The following is a 20,096-nucleotide window of genomic DNA, read 5'->3' as shown; positions in this document are numbered from 1 at the left end:
TAATAGTCTTCTCTCCCCCCTCTCATTCCTTCTTCTGACTACCCTTTCTTTCTTAATTTAGGATTTTAATTTCAATCATTACATCATTGTTTTTCCTTTCCCCCAAGATTCATGGCTAGTGTATGTGTTGGATTTGCCACTCCTAGCCATAGAACCATCATTTTATTGTTTTTATTTTAATTGTCTCTTTCCCTAATGCCAAATAGAGTAACCTTTGTAAGAGTTACTTTCTGGTCAAGTAGGGAATCTCATATTACGATGCATCTCTCGGACTAAGTAGAGAAACCTACTTGTGAGCCTCTCTCTGGCTTTATTCCCTTTTTTTTTTTTTACTTTATTCTTATTTCAATATTTTTTTCCTTCATTGTTTTTTTTTAATTGCATGGGGTGTTTATTTTTAGTTATTTATTTATTTAATTTTAATTACGTGGCTTGTGTATTTAAATTCTTAGATAACGAATGGTTATGACGTTATTTTAGATACATATGTTTAGGATGGTAGTTAGAATTAGATCACAACCATTATTAATTGGTTCACTTTTGCATTATTAAAAGAAGCAAAAAAATAAAGTGGTTGCTCTCCCTGTGTTCGACCCATAGCTATTCTGATCTATACTCTTGCGGTTACATTTTAAAATCTCAAACAATCTTAGTATTTTGAGCTCGGATTAATGATCAGCTTGCCGGGATCTTCGATTGGTGGTAGGTATTGTATATATTCCAAGGATTCTTAGGAAAACCCCTTTCTTAAACTCTCTTTTTGTTTTTTGGAAAAGAACCCATTTGGATCTTGCTAATCCTACTTGGATAATCAAACCTTGGTGAAGATCTAAAGTTTTGAGAGTTCTTGAGCTAAAGAAGTGAAATTTGGGGTTTCATAGGTGTTCGTGAGAAAGAGGTAAGAATCTCCCTTTTTCTTTTGATTTGATCTTAGATCTAGGTTGAGGATACATGATTGGACCTTAGATGAGTGATTTGAGTAGCCAGATCGACCCCAAATAAGTTCTCCAAGCCAGAGAGAAGATGGGGAAGACGATAGAAGAATTTCATTTCAAGATTGGGGGGTGTTCCAAACCCACCTGTATTTGGGTCTCTGGCCCACCTAAGGTCCCTGAACTCAATTTCTGAGCCTCTGGTGTAACCAACGGATATAAGACTGATGGGCTCCAAGGCCCTCCTGTCTTTGACTCATGCCCACCTGTCTTTCCAAAATACCTAAATGGGTCCAAATTTGATGGGAAACCCCCATATATGATTCTAAACCCGATTTTAGTGTACAAACATATCCCAAAATAGTGAAACGATAAACCATTATGTTTATGACAGGTTACATCATTATACGTGTACCCACACATCGGATCTCCTACGTACCATGTGCAAGCATCGTATACTTATACAAGTAAGTGGAGAGTGGACTTTGATTTAATTTTAAAATGTTTATGCATCACTTTACATGTGTTAATTTAGTCATGTCATCATATCACTTGTGTGTAGACTAGTCATCACATATGCCATATCACGCATTATATGTGCATTTACATAACATGCTATACTTTGCTTTATGATGAATAATCTTTATGTCTTGATGTATGTGCTGGAGGAATTTCATTTGGACATGATATGCATGCTAGATTAGATGTTGTAAATGGCTTGAAAACGAGTGCATGGTGGCTCATAGAATGGAACGCGGTGCCATCGTGTAATCGTATTATGCTCATATAGAGACATGGGCTAGGATTTGATTTATCCCTTTGTGCTATAACCCTTCCCAACAGGGGTTTACGTGTTGGGGGACCATTAGGGGGGAAGCATTGAGTTGTAGCTGTCTAACTCCTGCAGCGGTTAGAAATACGCACAGCTGATCACTAGGACAGTCAGTAACCCCGGTGGTATATTCAGAGGGCCAATCGTACTGCTTTTATTTTGGGTGGAGTCACCCATTTACTTTTTATCATTTAAATTTATCAGGAGTCGGCTTACATTTTAAATTTTGGTACCAACGGTGGGCCTTCTCTAACAACCCTATGGCATATCACGGGATGGGGTTAGCGGCTCGTACCAGGGGCATACGCGTACTGTGGTTGTGAGTAGCACATAGCTTATGACCTAGTAATGTTGTTAGGCTAATAGGATTAAAATGAATTGCATACATATATTTGTATTTGTATTGTGATTGCTTGTGTGGTCTTCTTTTCCACTTACTAGGCTAGCGAACTCATCCCATGTGCACAACTCTTTTTAGTTGATTTTGTAAGTTACCCGCCTAAAGATCAGGAGCCGGGCCCCACTGTGGAGTTTCCCTCTGAGGACTAGTGTCCCTGATGAGTTCGAGCACGGTGCCAATTGCACATGCGAGGATTGTACTGCATGGCAGTAGTGACTCCTGAGTGATTCTTTTTTTTATTCTTTTGATGTACTCTCTCCCTTTTGACTACTTGATGCTTAAATTGTTATATTTTATGTATATATCATGCATTCAGACCCAAATGTATATAAGTTTCATGACTCGATATGGATATCAAGTATTTGGGAAACAATTATATGTATTATTATGAACAGGTCTTCCACTGAAAATACAGGTCTTATCTTAGTTTAGTAGATGTATGCTATATTGCAGTTACTGCATTGTTGATCCTGGTAGGTTTGTGAGTTAATCGAAGTTAACTCGGTCACTGGCTCGGTTCTGTGCGAGTGGGGTGTGACAATACGTCTCTTCTTAGAAAGTGTGTTCTATCGAAGGATCTCATGGACACCAAGTGTCACACCACGTTCCATACAGAACCGAACTAGTGACCAAGTTAACACCTATTAACTCAAAACCTGCCAAGATCATCTGATACATTAATCACAGCACAACATACACACACTTTAAACCAAGAAGATTCTGTATATCAACAGAAACCTTACATGTATGTACTTGTAAATACATCAATACTCTTGATACCCAAATTGTATTACATAATACCTTTACATGTGGACCCGCAGGCGTAATATATACACAATAAATACAATTTAAACATCTAAAGTACAAAAGGGGGTAACATTTCAAAATAATTAAAAAGAGTCCTAGTATGGTATCAATGTTACTGACCCGCAACACAGCTATCGTAAGGGCACTCTGCCCTATAGCCAAGATCTTTAGGGACCCACTAGTCCTCGACTGGAAATTCCATCGTGGATCCAGGCTCTAATTCTTCTACCAGATAACTTGCAAGATCAACTAAAAATTGTGTACACGTGGGATGAGCTCACTAGCCCAGTAAGTGAAAAGAAAGACCACACAAGTATGCGCAATACAAATGAACCTATATACGTGTAGTTCATTTTATTATCTTAGTCCACCTAGACAACAATTCTAAATCATAGGTCATGTGTTACTCGCAACCACAATGCCCGTATGCTCTGGCTACAAGTTGCGAACCCCATCCCATGATATGCCCATAGGGTTGCCGAAAAAGGCCAGCCGTTGGTACCGAAAAAGTAAATTGCTGACCCACGTGGCAATAAATTAAAAGTAGTACAATTGGCCCTCTTGTTATATCACCAAAGTTGTCGACAGTCCTAATGATTAAACGATGGTACTTCTAACTACCACCGTTGGTTCACAACCTCAAGCTTTCCCCTAGTGATATACCCAACACCTACACCCCTGCTGGGAAGGGTTGTAGCATAGGGATATGTCATTCCTAACCGCATGCTCCTATGTGAGATAGTACGACTACATAGTACACTGCATCCCATTCCACAGACCACCAATGCATTCGTGTCTAAGCCGACTATGGATCTAGTGCAACAAGCATCATATTCAATAGTTTAAAGTCATCCATCTCAAATTACAAATTCAGAGTAGGCATTTAACAATTAAATATATCAGCATGTTAATCTATATTTGAATTTCATAATGAACACAACAATGCATGCAATGGCACTCGTGGATGACTAGTCTACACAATAATAATATGATGACATGACTAGTCTACAACCAGAATGACATGATGCAATGTCCCCTTCCCACTTACCTAGTTGTGTACAATGATCACCCTTGGTACGAGGAAGATCCGGCGTGCGATGACGCGAGTTCTAGTACAACCTATCATAAAAAGAGTTGGGTTTAGTATACCTCTACTTTAGGGTCTTAACCAGAGAAGTATGATGATACCAATGTGTTTAAAATCACAAGAGAAGGTCACCTGATGAATTTGGGCCCAAACGGGACCCAAGAAGTTAGATTGGTGGGTCAACTGGCGGGTAAGGCACCCACCAGTCCTTGCTTGCTGCTCGACCCAGGGACCTTGACTAGACTGGTGGGCTAGGTCACCCATTGGTCTTGCTCACCTATCGAGCCGGTAGCTCTTCTTGGACCGGCAGGCCAGGAGCGACGGGCCAGGTCACCCACCTGTCTTGCTCGCCGATCAAGCCAACAACCTACCTTGGATAGGTGGGCGCTGGATTGGTGGGTCCAATCATTCCCAGGCACCCACCAATCAGGACTGGGGATTTTGCTATTCTCTCTCATTCTTCATTTCACCTTGGGGAAACCCCCCACGGGTCGATGCGACCACTTTTCCACAAATATAAGGCTCCAAATCATGATTCCAACTTAGATCTAAGGTCGATCTAAAGTCTTAAGCTTGGATCTCACCTCTTTTCTCAAGAACACCTCAAAACCCCAAATCTTCTCTTTAACTCAAGAGATCAACAAATGGTTTTCAAATCTTGCAAGTCTTCCTCAAAAACCTTCATAAACAACACATAGAACCTTTATTGAACCTTAGATTCATCATCTCAAGTGAGATGAACAAGATCTAAAAGATTCTTACCCAAATCGTAGGATTTCACTTAGGGTTTCATAAGGGTTTAAGAACTATAGACTTTACTCACCTCAAATCGTAGATCTCAAGGTGATGATCGTTAATCTGGAGTCACAATCGAAAGATTCAACCTCGATGACGCGCGACAACCATCTTCTTCCCCATTTTCTTCTTTCTTCCTCTCTCATCTTTCTTCTTTTTCTCTCTCTTCTTTACTTTTCTCACCCACCGTGTAAAACAATAAATGAGGTGAAAGAAAGGTAATAAATGCTATTTATTGTGGGGTCAAAATTTCTAATGACCAGAGAGTAGTATGTCACACTGGTGGGTTCGACCCATCTATGACCACCCACCAGTAGGTCAAAACTTAGCCGAAACATTGGAACTTTCAATGGGGATCGACCCCGACACTTATTTTACTCTTGGTAATCGATCAACATGCGTACCTGGTATAAAATATGGCTACGTACCTTTATTATGGGTATATGACCTCGTGATATGTACAAGTGCACGGCTTGGGTACACGGACTTCACTAGGCACTGACTCCAACTCATTTGGCCAACCTGAGTTTAGAGTCACTATTGTCATCATTTTCCATAAGGTATTCGAATCAGCTCGCTCAGGTTCAGGTCCTGCAACACCAAACCGAACCAACCAGAAATTAGACCGAGTTTAGAAAGTAGGGTATCACACCAAGTGTCGCTGACCTACCCTTGCCAAATGCCCAATAGAAGGTAGGCACTAGGCTTAAAGGCGTGGTTGTGGTCCAACCGCTTGGCCATAGTCCGGGCGACGTCTTGTCTGGATTGATTAACCTCCAATGTATCATTATTAGGTAAAGATAACTTATAAGGTTGAGGATGTGGTTCAAGTTTTAGTTGCCCATCAATGACGAATACTTGAGATACCACGTTCATATAACTCCTGTTATCCACAATCATTTATGTTGTAGATGGTTTGTTAGCCATTAAGGTGTAGAAGATACAATGGTGACGCCAATCTTCCCATTTTGCTTCAGCGAGTAGGAATCTTGTCATGACGTTCACTTCATGGATATCTTCCTCATATTCTTCATCTAGGGTATCATCCACTTCCTCTCCCTCAGGGTGGTATTAATTACCCAGATCCAATTGGGGCTCGCAAACAAGCATCTCCCGGTTGGATTCAATAGCTGAAATCACTAATTTTGCTTCCACGTTACGGACATAATTTGAAAAAATGGCCATGCCTGCTGCAATGGTAACACTTGGTTCCATTCCCTTCCCTATTAATCATAGGGGTCTTACCGTAATCTTGTGTAATTTGTAGAGCTTGGGTAGGGGGTACACTAAGTTGATTAGGGGTAAAAGGTTTCTTACCATCACCGGATTGATTATTATATGCAAAGGCACTGCTTTAAGTTAGTCTTAGAGATCTATTCCTTTTTTGAACCAATCATTCAAGTTGTAGACTTAACCTGGATAGATGTTACTCGCCTTCCTCATCAGTGCCAATATGGGAGAGTAAGTTATCAAATTTGTCCATGTATTCTTCACCGGTTATAGTACCTTGGCATTTGAAGTTGAGCTGGTCATGCAATCATTGAGGGGGCAGATACTTCTCTTTTAGGAACCCCTTTATCCCCTCCCATATAGTAGGTCCCATACAACGACGTGTCAACCTTCCCTTGTGTATATGCCACCAATCTTTGGCTCCTCCAGTTAGCTTCATACGAGTTGCATATTCTATTCTTTGGTTAAAGTGAACCACCCAAAATAGTCATCTAAAGCATTCAACCAATCGTGGAAGATGATTAGACCATGCTTTCCATTGTACTCCTTGAGTTCGAATTTCACTTTGTGATTACTAACATGGTGTCATGGGTTGCCATAATGATGATCTTCATTATCATCATCTTCATGAGTGGTTTCCCATGCTCAATCCTTCGAGCTGGCTGAAGAGGAGGTCGAGGGGTATTATTTATCATAGGTTGCTACCCTTTTGTCTATCTAGTAAACTTTTTGAACTCCCGTTCCGTAGTTGCCAGCTTTTTAGTTAATTGTTGTACAATTAGAGCAAGTGCATCAGTAGGATTTGAAAGAGGTAAGTGGGGATGGTTGGAGCTTTCCTTCTCAACCATAGATCTGATACAAGTTAATGTCATACCAAGTCACAAGGGACTTAATCTCAGGCAGGATCCTAAACAATATTCAAAGGGTAACAATAGTAGCTTTGATTATAGGATATAAACTCAACTTAAAACCTTAGACAACATATAATCAGCCCCTAAAATGTGTTAAAATATCCCACAATACTAGTGTTAAACCCACATAAAAGAATACAGTAGACTAAGTTAGCTTCCCTTTGCCGACATGTCACATATTTGAGTTGTTAGACTCCCAAAATATAAGTTTCAGAGCGCCCTTTAGCAGGAAAACTTCGGTTATAGTTTGCTGCCTTAATAAACCTCAACACAGCAAAGGTCATAAGCAGCGTTTGCAGCCTCAGAACAAAAGTACAACAATAGATAGATTGGGACTTCAGTTGGTCTTCTACCAGGATTAAGATAAGCTGAATAGCACTCAAGAAAAATAAGAAATAAGAAAGGGAAAAGAGGGAGAGTCAATGGATAGGAAGGGGGATATGGGTGGCTCTCTCAGCCTAGGACTCTCACTCTCAACTCTCTCAATCGATCTCAGTCATTCTCAAACCATGGTTACAAGCAAGCAACAACGTTTTCATTCATTTCAATTGTTTTTTACAAGCTTACAGGTAATCCTTATTTATAGGCTAAACCTTAACAAGCCAAGCCTCCAATATTGAAATTGTAGAAGGATTCAAGGTTTTTTGGTGGAAAATTACGACTTTTGAGGCTAGTTGGTCAGGATTTTTTAGCTACAACTGTCCTCCCAATAGCTAGACTACTTGGGCTGGTTGCGTTGGTCTTTTTCTTACTGTACTTCAAACCAGTATATCTTTCTACTACATTCAATGTCATTGATGCTTCACGAGTTTGAGAGTCAAATTTACAAAACACGCACGCACACGCCACACCAAGAGACAGAGAAACAGATCAATTTTATAATAATTTAACTTTTAAAATTGTTGAAGAAGGATCCCAGTATCTCTGTAAGTTTTGAATATGAAACTAGAAGAATTGAAGAAGTAAAAGAAGAGAGCGTTACTTGAATCAATAAATTTCATATGAGAACATAATCCAATCTTTACATCCAATGTTAAAAACAACAGCTGGAAGAAGGGAAAAAAATCCAAAATTCAAAGAAAAATTATTCCACATTCCGCTTACTTTCATATACATTTATAATTCTCCCATCATATGTATATATACATACCCACTAACCCACGATCCACTAATCCAAAATCCACAACCTTACAAGAGACATTAACAGAAATGGTAAGTTAACAAGCATATAACAAAAGGCAAAGTAGTTAATTCAGTTGTGATCATGATTGAAACTATTTAGATCTTCATATCATTACCCATATCCAATGTTCAAACCAATTAATATCTCTACAAGATCTCAGCTCAATCCTTGGTCCATTGCAACTCATAATAATGCATTCTAATCAATTACATATCTCTATAAAATCACAGATCTGATTCAAAAACAAAACATTAATGGACGGTCTTTCTAATTTGTACTTTCAAACCCCTCTCTCTACCCTTTTTCCTCTTTCTCCTACAAAGAAAATAAATTGACAATGTTGAATTTTAAAGGATATAAATTCATGGAAACCATAAAATTATAAAATGGCTACAAAATGTACATGACAAGAACTAACAAACAAACTGTGAACAAGAAAGCATACCCTCCACAATTTCCCAACAGATGAGAAGATGGAGATTGTATAATCATTAGAAAAAATAGAATCCACATAGGTATGGGCCGTATGGCTAAACTGTTCAAGAAATAGCCATCACTTGAATTAGATGGGATCAAAAGTATCACATTAATCTGAAAATGACCCTTCAAGAAAGGTTTAGGAATTTATCTAAACGACCGTTTTAGAGTTCAAAACTGAGTAAACAAGGATAACAATAGTTTCTTGTTCTATGTAGACCCATCTATCTTTGCCATAACTAAATATCTTAAACTAAGCTGTAAGAACAGGGATATTTGGAAGATCTACAGTGCCCAGTCTATTCCAATGGTGCAACATAGGTTCCGATTGAAAGAAGCCCAAGAGTTCATTCAAACTCTTAATCAACTTAGGAACTATTATATTCCATCAAGGATTCAATGTAATTAAAATAACCTACAGAAAACTGGAAAACAACTTCTAAAAAAACTCAAGGTCAAACTAAGGCAACTGCTCAAAAATCCTCATTAGTGAGGCAGTGAGTGGCAGTGAGGATCCAATGGCTGGGATATATGTCAGGATCTCCCAGCCGTTGGATCCTCACTGCCACTCACCGCTCACTGTAGAGGATTTGAACTTAGGACAACCATTCCCATTGTCTTTAGGCATTAGCAAATTTTTCTATGTCATCTAAATAAGCTCTGTTTTTTTTCGCTTCACTCATGCAAGCTGACTTTGAGATTCATGAATTCTACTTACACACACACACTTTAGCTTTAGTTATAAGCTATAGCTGAAGGCTGAAGCAATTCAAGTCACTTAGCCTTGCTTATAAGCACGACCAATTTGGCTGAGTTTCTGATTCATAAACCCGAGAAATAGTTCTATGAGTTTGATTCACTGAATTTCTGAAATCTGACTAGCCTGAGTACAACTCTTTATTTAGGTCCCGTATAGACTCCCACCAGATTCGGCACTATTTACATACTTTCCATGACATAGGTCTGGAAAATTTGTAACAGATTTGCTTGTTTTAATTAAATGGAGAAGTTTTTTTTTTTTTGGATAGGTAGGGAGGGAGAGTAGATAACAACTAGGAGGTTCGAACTCGAGACTTGGTGAGCGTGGGCTTTTCTGCCCACCACAACTCACCAACTATTCTAGGCAATTGTTGTTACTAAATGGAGAGTTGATCCGTTGAAAATGACATACTGAAGCTCTTGGTAGGATTGCCTATACGAAGCTCTTGGAACTTATGCATTTAATTGTGATTCTTATGGTGAATTGAAAAAAGACTTTTTTTTTTATTAATACCCGAAAAATATTGGTGATTGCATCATGAAGATAGTTGGAGGCCTAGTTTAAGATCTGTTTTCAAGAATAAGCACTACTGGGACCTTTTCTAGTTACTAAAAATGAACTCTAATGAAAGGAATGTGGGTGATTCAGCTGGGTAGCTTTGTTGGAAGTTATTGGAGGTTCGATTTAATTTGAACCATTAAGTTGAAGGTTATATGGATGAAGTGGACAAAGATGTACTTCCCTATATAATCATTCTCAATTTTGGTGGATGGTTCTTTAACATTCCTTCTGATTTTTATGGCATCAACATTGGACCTTCTTTTTCTGTCCAATATCTTTGTGGTAAGTTGCAAAATCAGTTAGGTAATCAATAATTAGAAGATAGTTGGAGGCCTTGTCTGGGGAGGGTCATAATGTATGCAGCTTTGCCTCTACTTCGTAGAGGTTGTTTCTTGGCTCGAACCTACAACCACTAAGTTGCAATTGATTACCAAAGACTGCTTTTAATACTAGGGCTTTAAGAATCTTCATTATTTGCTTGGTAACATAACTGAACCAGTCTCATTTCATACTTTGCAAAATACTTTTAAAATAAATTAATAGGAAAGAGCCTAAATAAAGTGGGTCAGAAGAATGTGGATGAGGTGTAATTGGTTAAAATTTAGAAATTTGGGTTGGATTATTTAAAGTTTTACGTCAATTTTACATCTAACTAGACAACTCTGGTAAATTAATTTCACTTCACTTCCATTGCAACTAAACAACTCAAATGGGAAAAAAGTTTCCCTTCACTTCCCTTTCCGTTTTCATTTTCCTTGCAACCAAATGGAGCCTTGGGGTTTTTTTCCCTTTAGGATGATACTGTCCTTGAGGGTAGGGGTGTCCATTATAGGCCCAGGCTGGTAGGGTCTGACCTTTAAAGCCCGAATCGGCCCAATGTGATTATTAATAGGTTGTTCACGGTGCAATGGTATTACCCAATAGACACCCAACCAATTAATAGCCCGACATGTTTAAAGCCCATTACTGCTTAGAGCCCGTTTACTATGCCGACCATGTTTGAAAACCGTTTATAACCCGTTTAGAGATAAATGTGTTATTAACCCGTTTAAAGCCATACTAAAGCCCATTTAGCCCGATTATAGGTAGCCTGATTATAGACCGGTCCTCAACCGACCATTTATAAATGGGACTATGCCTAGCATATGTGAATTGATTGCTAAACGAGCCAATCACAATGCAAGGTCCTAAAGGGAGGAAGCCTGATTAGGCCTGACCAATTGACACCTCTACTTGAGGGTTTGGTAGGCCATTTCCACGACTAAAGGATCCATGGAAATAACCATTTAAATAGGATGAGATTATGGAGAGGGACATTCACAGAATCTAAGCACTTGTGTTACTAAAAGCCGAAAGCAAGAGTAATATTGTATTGTGGCCAACAATAATGGAAATAGCCTACCAAACCCCAAGGACAAATTGGATCAACAAGCATGAAGGCTGACTAAGCTGCATACATGCACATTGCACTTATGGGCAGTGTACAACACCTGAACCACCCACTACCATTTAGAGCACACGGAGCATTTCGAAACAAAAGGGACACGTGTTGAGTAGTGACCTTACGTGTGCTGCATGCATGTACTTGCAGCTGAGCCGGACTCCAAGTATGTGGGGCATTTGCTGAAGTTTTACCTGTCAGCAAGCAATAATTAATGAACCTTGCTTTTGTTATAGTGCAGTATGATTTGAAAACCTGCAATCTCTCTGTAACTTTTTAATCCATAGTAAACTTGGTATGAGAGAACTAGATTTCATTTCTTATCCAGGTGGCGACCAGTAGGTTCATTTCTGAATGCCTGATATAGCTTGATAGGACCATTCAATAGGTCTCTCTCATGTGGGCTGTGTCATTTGAGGGCAATAAATGCCTTCTCCGAGATTCAAAATTGTATAGACAAATCCATTCTTGTTCTGGTTGGTTAATCTGAACATATTAGGAACACTATCCTCCTTCAATTTTCAGTTCCCTTATTTTCCTGAGCTCATTGGTCCATGATTTCTTCATTGCCACTTTCCCTTCTCATGTTTGTTCTAAGACTCCTTAATGCATTGTAAATCTCCACTGCCCTTGGTGAGGACGAATCCCCTGAGAAGAAAACATCAACTTTATTTCTCACCTCAATCCAGCTATACCCTGGATGCTTCTTCAATCCTTTATCTTTCATTGACACCCTTAAATTTGCTGCCTTGTCCCACAATGCTGCTTCCCCGTATAAATTTAACAACTGAACATAATTGCTGCCTCTATCGGGATCCAAATTTAGTAGGTTATGAGCAGCTAATTCTCCAAGTTCAATGTTATGATGAGCTCGACAGGCATATAACAAACACAGCCAAACACTCTTGTCTGGTACAATAGGCATGCTTTGGATGAAACTGTAAGCTTCAGTCAAATGTCCTGCACGACCCCATAGATCAGTCATATTCGCATAATGTTCCATTCTAGGTTCAATGCCATAGTCTCTTGTCATTGATTGAAATATATTGAGACCTTTTTCAATAAACCCAGAATGACTGCAGGATGAAATCAGGGCAAGGAACGTGACATCATCTGGTATCACTCCCAATCTTTGCATCTCATCAAATAATGCAATTGCATTCATACACTCTCCATGAGATCCATTACCAGCAATCATCGAATTCCATGTCACAATATTTCTCTGAGGCATTTTTTCAAATACCTTCTGTGCATTTTGTAAGCATCCACACTTGACATACATATCTATTAGAGCATTTCCTGCTTGAAGATCTGTTTGTATCTCATGTCTTGTCTGGTATGCATGTACAGCTTTTCCTTTAAGTAGTGCCGCTACTGACGTGATAGCAACAAGGATATTTGTAATGGAAACAGAATCAGGGGTCAAACCATGCTGAACTAATTGTGGAAAAAGATTAATTGACAGCTCTGGAAGATCATTCCATAAGTAGCAGGAGATTATAGAATTCCAACACACCAAATTCTTATGTGACATTTCAGCAAATACATTCCCAGACATCTCTGGCAAACCAAATTTAGCATACGTTTCTATCAAATTACAACCAACAAAAGCATCCAAGCCCATTCCACTCTTGAGGACAATTCCATGGAAACCACAAGCCAATTCTAAATTCTGGAGTCCCACGCAAGCACTAATTACACTTCCCATTAGAATGGGATCTGGTCCTTGTCCTTCAGCCTCCATTGCCTTGAACAAGTTCAGTGCTTCCCTGAAATTCCCATTTTGACATAATCCAGATATCATGGAGCCCCAAGAAACAACATCCTTTTGCTCCATTGCATTAAAAACAGAGTGAGCGTCCTCAGTGTTTCCACATTTTACATAGAGTGTCAACAGTGCACTCTGTACAGCCACATTACATTGGGCAGGTATTTTGATCAATTCCCCATGGACACTCCTTCCAAAATCATGTAAATCAAGCAAACTACAAGCTGCCAACACATTAGAGATGGTGAAGGAATTTGGTGCTAGCCCACAAAATCTCATCCTTCTGTAAACATCCAAAGCCTGTTCAACACTATTGTTAAAGATATAACCTGAGATCATCGCATTCCACAATTCAGTTTCTTTATCGGGTTTCTGATAAAAAACTTTCTGTGCATCTTCTATTGTCCTACCCCTGGCATACATGCTCAGGAGGGAAGAATAGACATATGGATCCCATTCAAGACCTATCTTAATCACATTGCAGTGAACTGCCCTACCAAAATCCATATCTTCTCCATCAGAACATGCTGTCAGGACACTAGAGAATGTTGCTGATCCAAGCTTGCAATTCTCACTCTTCATTAGTACAAAAAATTCCAAGCTCTTCTCCCACAGTCCATTCTCACAAAACCCACAAATCATTGCATTCCATGGTACATCATTGCTCTTATCCTCCATTCTATCAAACACTCGCCATGAATCCAGCGGTCGACAGCATTTTGCATACATGTCAATCAATGCAGTCTCCAAGTAAGGGTCCCCATCAAGCAATTGTCTAACAACATAGGAATGAATCTGCCTCCCTCCCACAAGATTACAAGATTTACTGCAGATTTGAAGGAGGATGCTCAGGGAGTATCCATCCGGCCTGACACCCAATGATTGCATTAGGCGAAACTGAAGAAAAGCATCATGGATAAATCCATACTGAAAATACCCATCAATGATAGAGTTCCAAAGAGTAACATCGTTTACAGAATCCTCACATTCAGATATTGAAACAAACACTTTGACTGCATTATCAAGGTACCCACATTTAACATACATCTTGATAAGCGAGCTAGCAATGTAGGCATCATATTGTAAACCCATACAGATGATTGTGGCATGGATCTTGCTTCCATGGCGGAAATCCAAAAGGGCAGCGCAGGCCTTGAAAAGAGAAGGAAACGTGAATTTCTCAGATTTCTGAGAAGAAAGCAATGATGCTCTACCATTGTAGTACAATTGCAGGGCTTCCGAATAAAGCCCATGTTGCACAAAAGACCTTATGTTGGCACCAATCGATGATAAGGGATCTAATTGTCTCAAACTAGAGAATTTTCGGTAGGAAAACAGACGGAGATGCATATCATCTTCGTGGCTATCTGAAACTCTAAATTCCAGAGAGAGAGAGAGAAGAACAAGAAGTCAACGGTGAATCTGAGATTGAAATTCTGGTTTTAAGTCGTCAAAACGGCCATTTACTGAATCAAATCTTACAATTAAAGTCTTTATATTGCTGGGCAACAAGAGAAAAGAAAAAACTTCGAACCTGTAATGTAACTTCTACCCGAAGATAAATAAATAATTTTGTAAGCAATCAAGTTCTGGCAATTGGCATTAGACTTTGACGAAATAAATATATAATTACAAGATTCAATTGATCCTTTGAAATAGTAGTAAAAATCCTCTAATTTGTGTAGAGTTGAGTTGTATAATTATATACTTTTCTTAAGGTATTTGAACACCTAATATATATATGCAATCGGGTTGACTGTACATCCTCACCTCTAAGATAAAACAAGTCTTAAAATGTTTAAAGTGCACTCCAATAAGCAATCCCCACAGATATGTCCGAAGGTAATATTCAAAATTCAATAAAAGACCAAGGATAGAAGTACAAAATAGAGAGAAGCACTTTGCAAAGAACTGTAAACTTAAAATATCCCACAATATGTATGTACATATTTTGTACAGGACCACATATACAGGATGTGTGTAACACATAAACAGAAGTAGAGTTCTCTATTTATAGAGGGTAGGCCTCTAAATACGAATAGGTATTGTTGTGTCAAAAAATCGATCGATGTATATCTCCATCTTGCACAGGTAGATCAAGTCAAGAGAGTCCCAGAGCTTACTCCGAGAGGGGATTCTCCGGCGCTCAAATTGGTCTTCCTCGCAACATTAATGAATAAAGGGTGAGGAGAGAGCAGTATAGTATGAGAGAGTGAAGTGTTCGCACCTTAGGGGTCTTTTGCTATTTATAGTATAGGTTTCCTTTTAGCTGGTTAGTCACTTTCTTAGGTATTAAAAGGTGGGGGCCGTGCTTCTTCCTTGACCAATCTTCTTACTTGAGTGTGGGGAGTCCTTCCTGAATGGGTTACCTTCATTTTCATATAAGATCCTCCATCATGGTGTACCATAAGTACAACTGTCACCAGCACAGTCCTTATCGTGCTCCTTGGGTTCTGGAATCCACCAGTCACTGCCGTACTCCACCATGGACGAGGAGGTATCGCTAGTCATTGGTACGACAGTGCTTGCATCATCATCTAAAAAGAAATATACACGTGGTGTAAGCCCAACTAGCTTAATGAGGGATAGGTAAGCAATGATGCGAGATGATGCAATTCATTTTATTATTAACCCACCTAACATACAACTAAGTTGGGTTCATGCTATTGTGACACATTAGGCAATATCCTTGGTCTTAAAATGGCCATCGGTCACCCAATGAAATAAATTCTAGTCGCGAATAAGAGCCTACGGGTCTTGGAATGCATTGTCGGTTACTCAACAAACCCTGATAACCCCATCATGGCAGCCACTGCACAGGAATTACCATCGGCACACCAAGCTAGTTTTTACCTCCTACAATAATCACATCGTATCGCGGAAGTGGGATCTCAAAAAGTCTCATTGAACCTATTATAATGGCTTACTCAACATTGCACCCCCTGTTAGCAAGGGGTCATATCATAGGGTAGTTATAACCATAATAATATATATGCCTTTCATAATGATACATGTAGTATGGCAAATACGGCACTAGAATCACCATTTGTCACACAGCATCCCATGTCCAAGCCTAGTCTAGCAGATATAAAATTTAGTATGGCATACACAGTATCGGAATTACCATTGGCCACACATTTATCCATATCCAAGTCTATCTCTAATGTGAACATAATGTATGATGCATTAACAATGTGGCGATAACGGTATCAAAATAATATTGATAGTTCATATATAGAAATTGTGTAACTTGAAAGTAAAGCATACATGCTATTACAAATTAATGGCACATGTATGATATGGCATAAAAGAATTCTACTAATTCAAAACACTCCAACAGAAATCAGACTACCACTCACTTTATATGCTGATTTGGTGAAAATTAACACAAAAAGTACCTTGATATGCCTCATCGAAAGCTTGGTTCAGACCTAACAAAATGGTATAATTCAAGTGTAAATGAAGGTGTTAACCCCCCCCCCCAAAGATTCCCTAAAAGATTCCTCAAACTGAACCAAGAATAGTTCAGCATGACCCATTGGTAGATGCTACTGGTAGGTTGGGTCCAATAGGTAGGTGGACCACTGGCTTCAAAAATCTGCTGAATACCCACCGGTAGATCAATATCTACCAGCACGATCGACCAGTGGCAATTCGAAGACTATATTTTGGGCTCAAATCCTAACCACTACCTACCTAAGGCCATTTTTTCCATAGAAATTATAGAGGGTCACTCAACTATTCATTTGAACCTAACATATCGTATGTCTATTGGTGGAATCGAAAGATCCAATTGAATCTCCATTTGAAACCTAAAAAGTGGGATTTCCATCCAAACCACCTATCCTAAGCTGGTTGAGCTCAATTCTTGGGTTGGTGGTGTGCATTGGAATTCTACAAGTACAAGGAAGTGGCTCATTTGAAACCAAGCCTCGACATTAGGTTTTAGTCCAAAACCTAGCTACTTAGAAACACTAAAATAAAGAGGGGGTGGTAAAGGTGAAGGTGAACCACCTACCTAGGTTTAGCAAATGTGAAAAGCAACTGCCGAGCTCCAAGCCTCACTTCCCTTCCTTCTTCTTCCTTTCTCCTTCCTTTCTCTTCTTTCTCTCCCTCTCATGGTTTGGTCTGGAAATAAAGCTCTAAAAGCTTATATACCTATATATAGGACAAGGCAAATAAAGGATGTTTACCTTGGCTAGGCTAATGTCCAAGCCCATTAATTAATTTGTTGAACTATGTGGACCCGCCCTGACTCCATAAGTTATTAATCGGATGCTAGGAGTGGTTCTCCATACATAGGTAAACATATTGGAAAGTGTGACCGTGATATGCCAGGTCCCACACTCAATAACCCAATTCGAACAGTATAGATCCACCGATAGGTCTAATTGGTAGATCACCAACCACCGATAGGTTGATCAACTAGTGGACCTGACTGCACCACTTTTGACTTAACTTTTTTTGTTGCAAATTGGGGAGGGGGTTCCGATGGGGTTTTGTGCACATTAACTAGGGTATACCTACCATGTTTAAGTAAAGCAGTAAGGTTAGGATACTTACTACCAAGGTTTCGAAGATCTAAATCTCTCCAGTTTGATGGTAACACATGCACTGGCACGATATGTCATCTAGTCTAACTAAGCAATAGACTTTTTCTATCCACAAGTCACTCGTACTGACACTTTGGTGCATCACCTGTTATTCAAATTTCAAATTTGATCGGATTAAGGAATGAGTGTAATATATAACTCAATACATTGAGATGAATCTATGGAGTTAAAGCAAGCATGCCGATGTTGATGGATAATTGTTGATAAGAATCCTTTGTGACGAGCTACAGTCATCCATGATCTTGAAAGACAAGGAGCTTCCTTTAAAGAAGATCAAGATGAAAAAGATGTCTTCCTTGAAGATCAAGCTTATTTGTACTTAAATATCGTATTTGTTGCAATCTTAATGTAAGGATTTCTAAAATTATTGAAAACCCATAAACGATAAAGAGATATAAGTGGAAACCCAAGGAACTAGAAGGTTTGACTTAGAAAACCTTGAATGACATTGTTGTTCATAGTCTTCTGTGAGAAGCCGCGATTGTTTGAGCTTAAAAGGTAAACTCTAAGTTAAACCTAACAGACTCATTTACGATTGTTTGTGGGAGCTTCTATGAAACCAAAAGTAGTGGTTTCTAACTCCTTTGTTTCTCAATCTTTCGTGGTGGCAGGCGGTCTTCCATGATAAAAGCATTTAATGATCTTAACTTAGCAAGTAAATCATTTAATGATCTTTGAATGCAAAACTTCGACTCTGACTACCTATGAAGAACTTTAGGCATCTTAAATGATAATTAAGAGGCCTAATAGTTGGTTCATCTTGGAACTTGGGAAATCCTTGATAATTAAATTAAAAAATTCTTGAAAAAACAAGCTTGACTCTAAACAACTAATTTAATAGCTAGTTCGTTGCCTATATAAAGTTGGATCACAACTTTACCAACAAAAAAAAAAGCTGAGTTACAAGGAATATATAACCTACTCGATCTGAGCTAAAAAGAGATATCAATTTGACAAGGGCAAAAAAAATCTTTTTGGGATCTAGTGAGTTTAAATTTGTGTAATTCTATGTTCAAGAAGAGGACATTTTGCTTTTTAGTTTTTACAGATGTACAAGAAAGTAAATCCTTGGCCAGGTGGTCTGGGTACTCAATCCAAAGGACTATTTTTGAGTGGTGAAATCCATGGCCGTGGAGGTCTAGGTGCCAATCCGAAGGACAGTGATTGATTTGTGTGTAAGGCTTGGCTTCTGCAAATTGGAAAGGAATCCCTATAATGGAGAATAAAATCAATTGTCCAATGGACTTCTATAGTGGATGTAAGATAGAGGATCCAAACTACTCTAAATCGCTTGTATCCACTCTTGTCTCTTCATCCCACTGTAATTGCTTCCTTTGTTGATATTTTGTTTGTGTAAGTTTAATTCTCTTTGTGTGCAAAAAGTTCATGACAAGAGCCGAGAAAGTTAGGTAACTAACAATCTCTCCTAAATGTATTAGTCATGTGGCCTTCCATTAGTTTAGTGTTTGACCAACTTGAAATTTATATTTCTCTAAATGGTTTAGAATAGTGGTGTAAGTTTGGTCTTGATGGCCGGAACCTACCTTGAGCACGAAACCTGTCTAACCCAGTTATGAGGGTTAACCCAGCCCAGCCGGGCCCAACCTTGACCAGAGTTGGGGTGGGCCTGTGTTGAGACCTAGGCGCAATCTGGCCCAACCCAACCCAGCCCAATTTTAACCCTGATCTATTATTATGTCTAGTAACAGTATTCCCCTTCCCCTAGGCCCACATTATGTGCTATACACGCATTACACAAGCTGCCTATATGACAAACCCACATCATGTGTCTGTATGACTGCGAGCCACATTATGTGTAATACCCTACTTTTTTAAACCCGGTCTGATTTTGCGGTTGACCTGGTTTAACCGTGCAGGAACCGAACCAGATGGAGTTAGAGCGGGTTCCTTATGGGCTATGATGGCAAGGGTGACCTTAAACACCGGCTGGCCCGACAAGTCCGAGCCAGTGCCAGAAGAGACGGGAGTGCCCAAGCCGTGTACATGCACCTACCATAAGGCCATGTATGGATAAAGCAGGTATTATAGCCGTATTTTAAGGGATATACGTATGCTGCATCGTATGCCAGGAGTGGGGTTCGCGCCAGGCCCGGACTCTGTCAAAATCTAAAGTTTTGGCCCTCAGGTGGGCGGACAGGTGGGTGCACCCACCCACCTGAGTGACCCATCTATGTGCACTGTTCACTTATTCAGGAATTATATATATAGTTTTATGCTTTTCTTTTCTTTTCATTCATGACACCCGTACGTTGGTGAGGAGAGTAAAGAGGAGAGAGAA

The 20,096-nt window shown here is 39.3% G+C and overlaps 2 protein-coding genes across 8 annotated transcripts in view; both read right to left on the bottom strand.

Moving 5' to 3' along the window:
* Positions 1-20,096, bottom strand: part of LOC122070847 (ARS-binding protein 1-like) — a 70,530-nt gene that overhangs the window by 23,181 nt on the left and 27,253 nt on the right. The window lies entirely within an intron of this gene.
* Positions 11,292-14,809, bottom strand: LOC122070846 (pentatricopeptide repeat-containing protein At2g40720). Its single transcript, XM_042635090.1, has one exon. It carries the CDS (start codon positions 14,532-14,534, stop codon positions 11,961-11,963), a length of 2,574 nt encoding a protein of 857 aa, XP_042491024.1. The 5' UTR covers positions 14,535-14,809; the 3' UTR covers positions 11,292-11,960.

The sequence above is a fragment of the Macadamia integrifolia genome, unplaced genomic scaffold (assembly GCF_013358625.1).
Source record: "Macadamia integrifolia cultivar HAES 741 unplaced genomic scaffold, SCU_Mint_v3 scaffold_130A, whole genome shotgun sequence".
Lineage (NCBI taxonomy): Eukaryota > Viridiplantae > Streptophyta > Magnoliopsida > Proteales > Proteaceae > Macadamia > Macadamia integrifolia.
Note: the sequence above shows the minus strand (reverse complement) of the source record. Positions and strands in the feature narration are given on the sequence as shown.

Bases quoted from the DNA above. Each gene is read 5' to 3' on its own strand.
- LOC122070846 (XM_042635090.1), bottom strand. From the start codon at position 14,534: ATGCATCTCCGTCTGTTTTCCTACCGAAAATTCTCTAGTTTGAGACAA.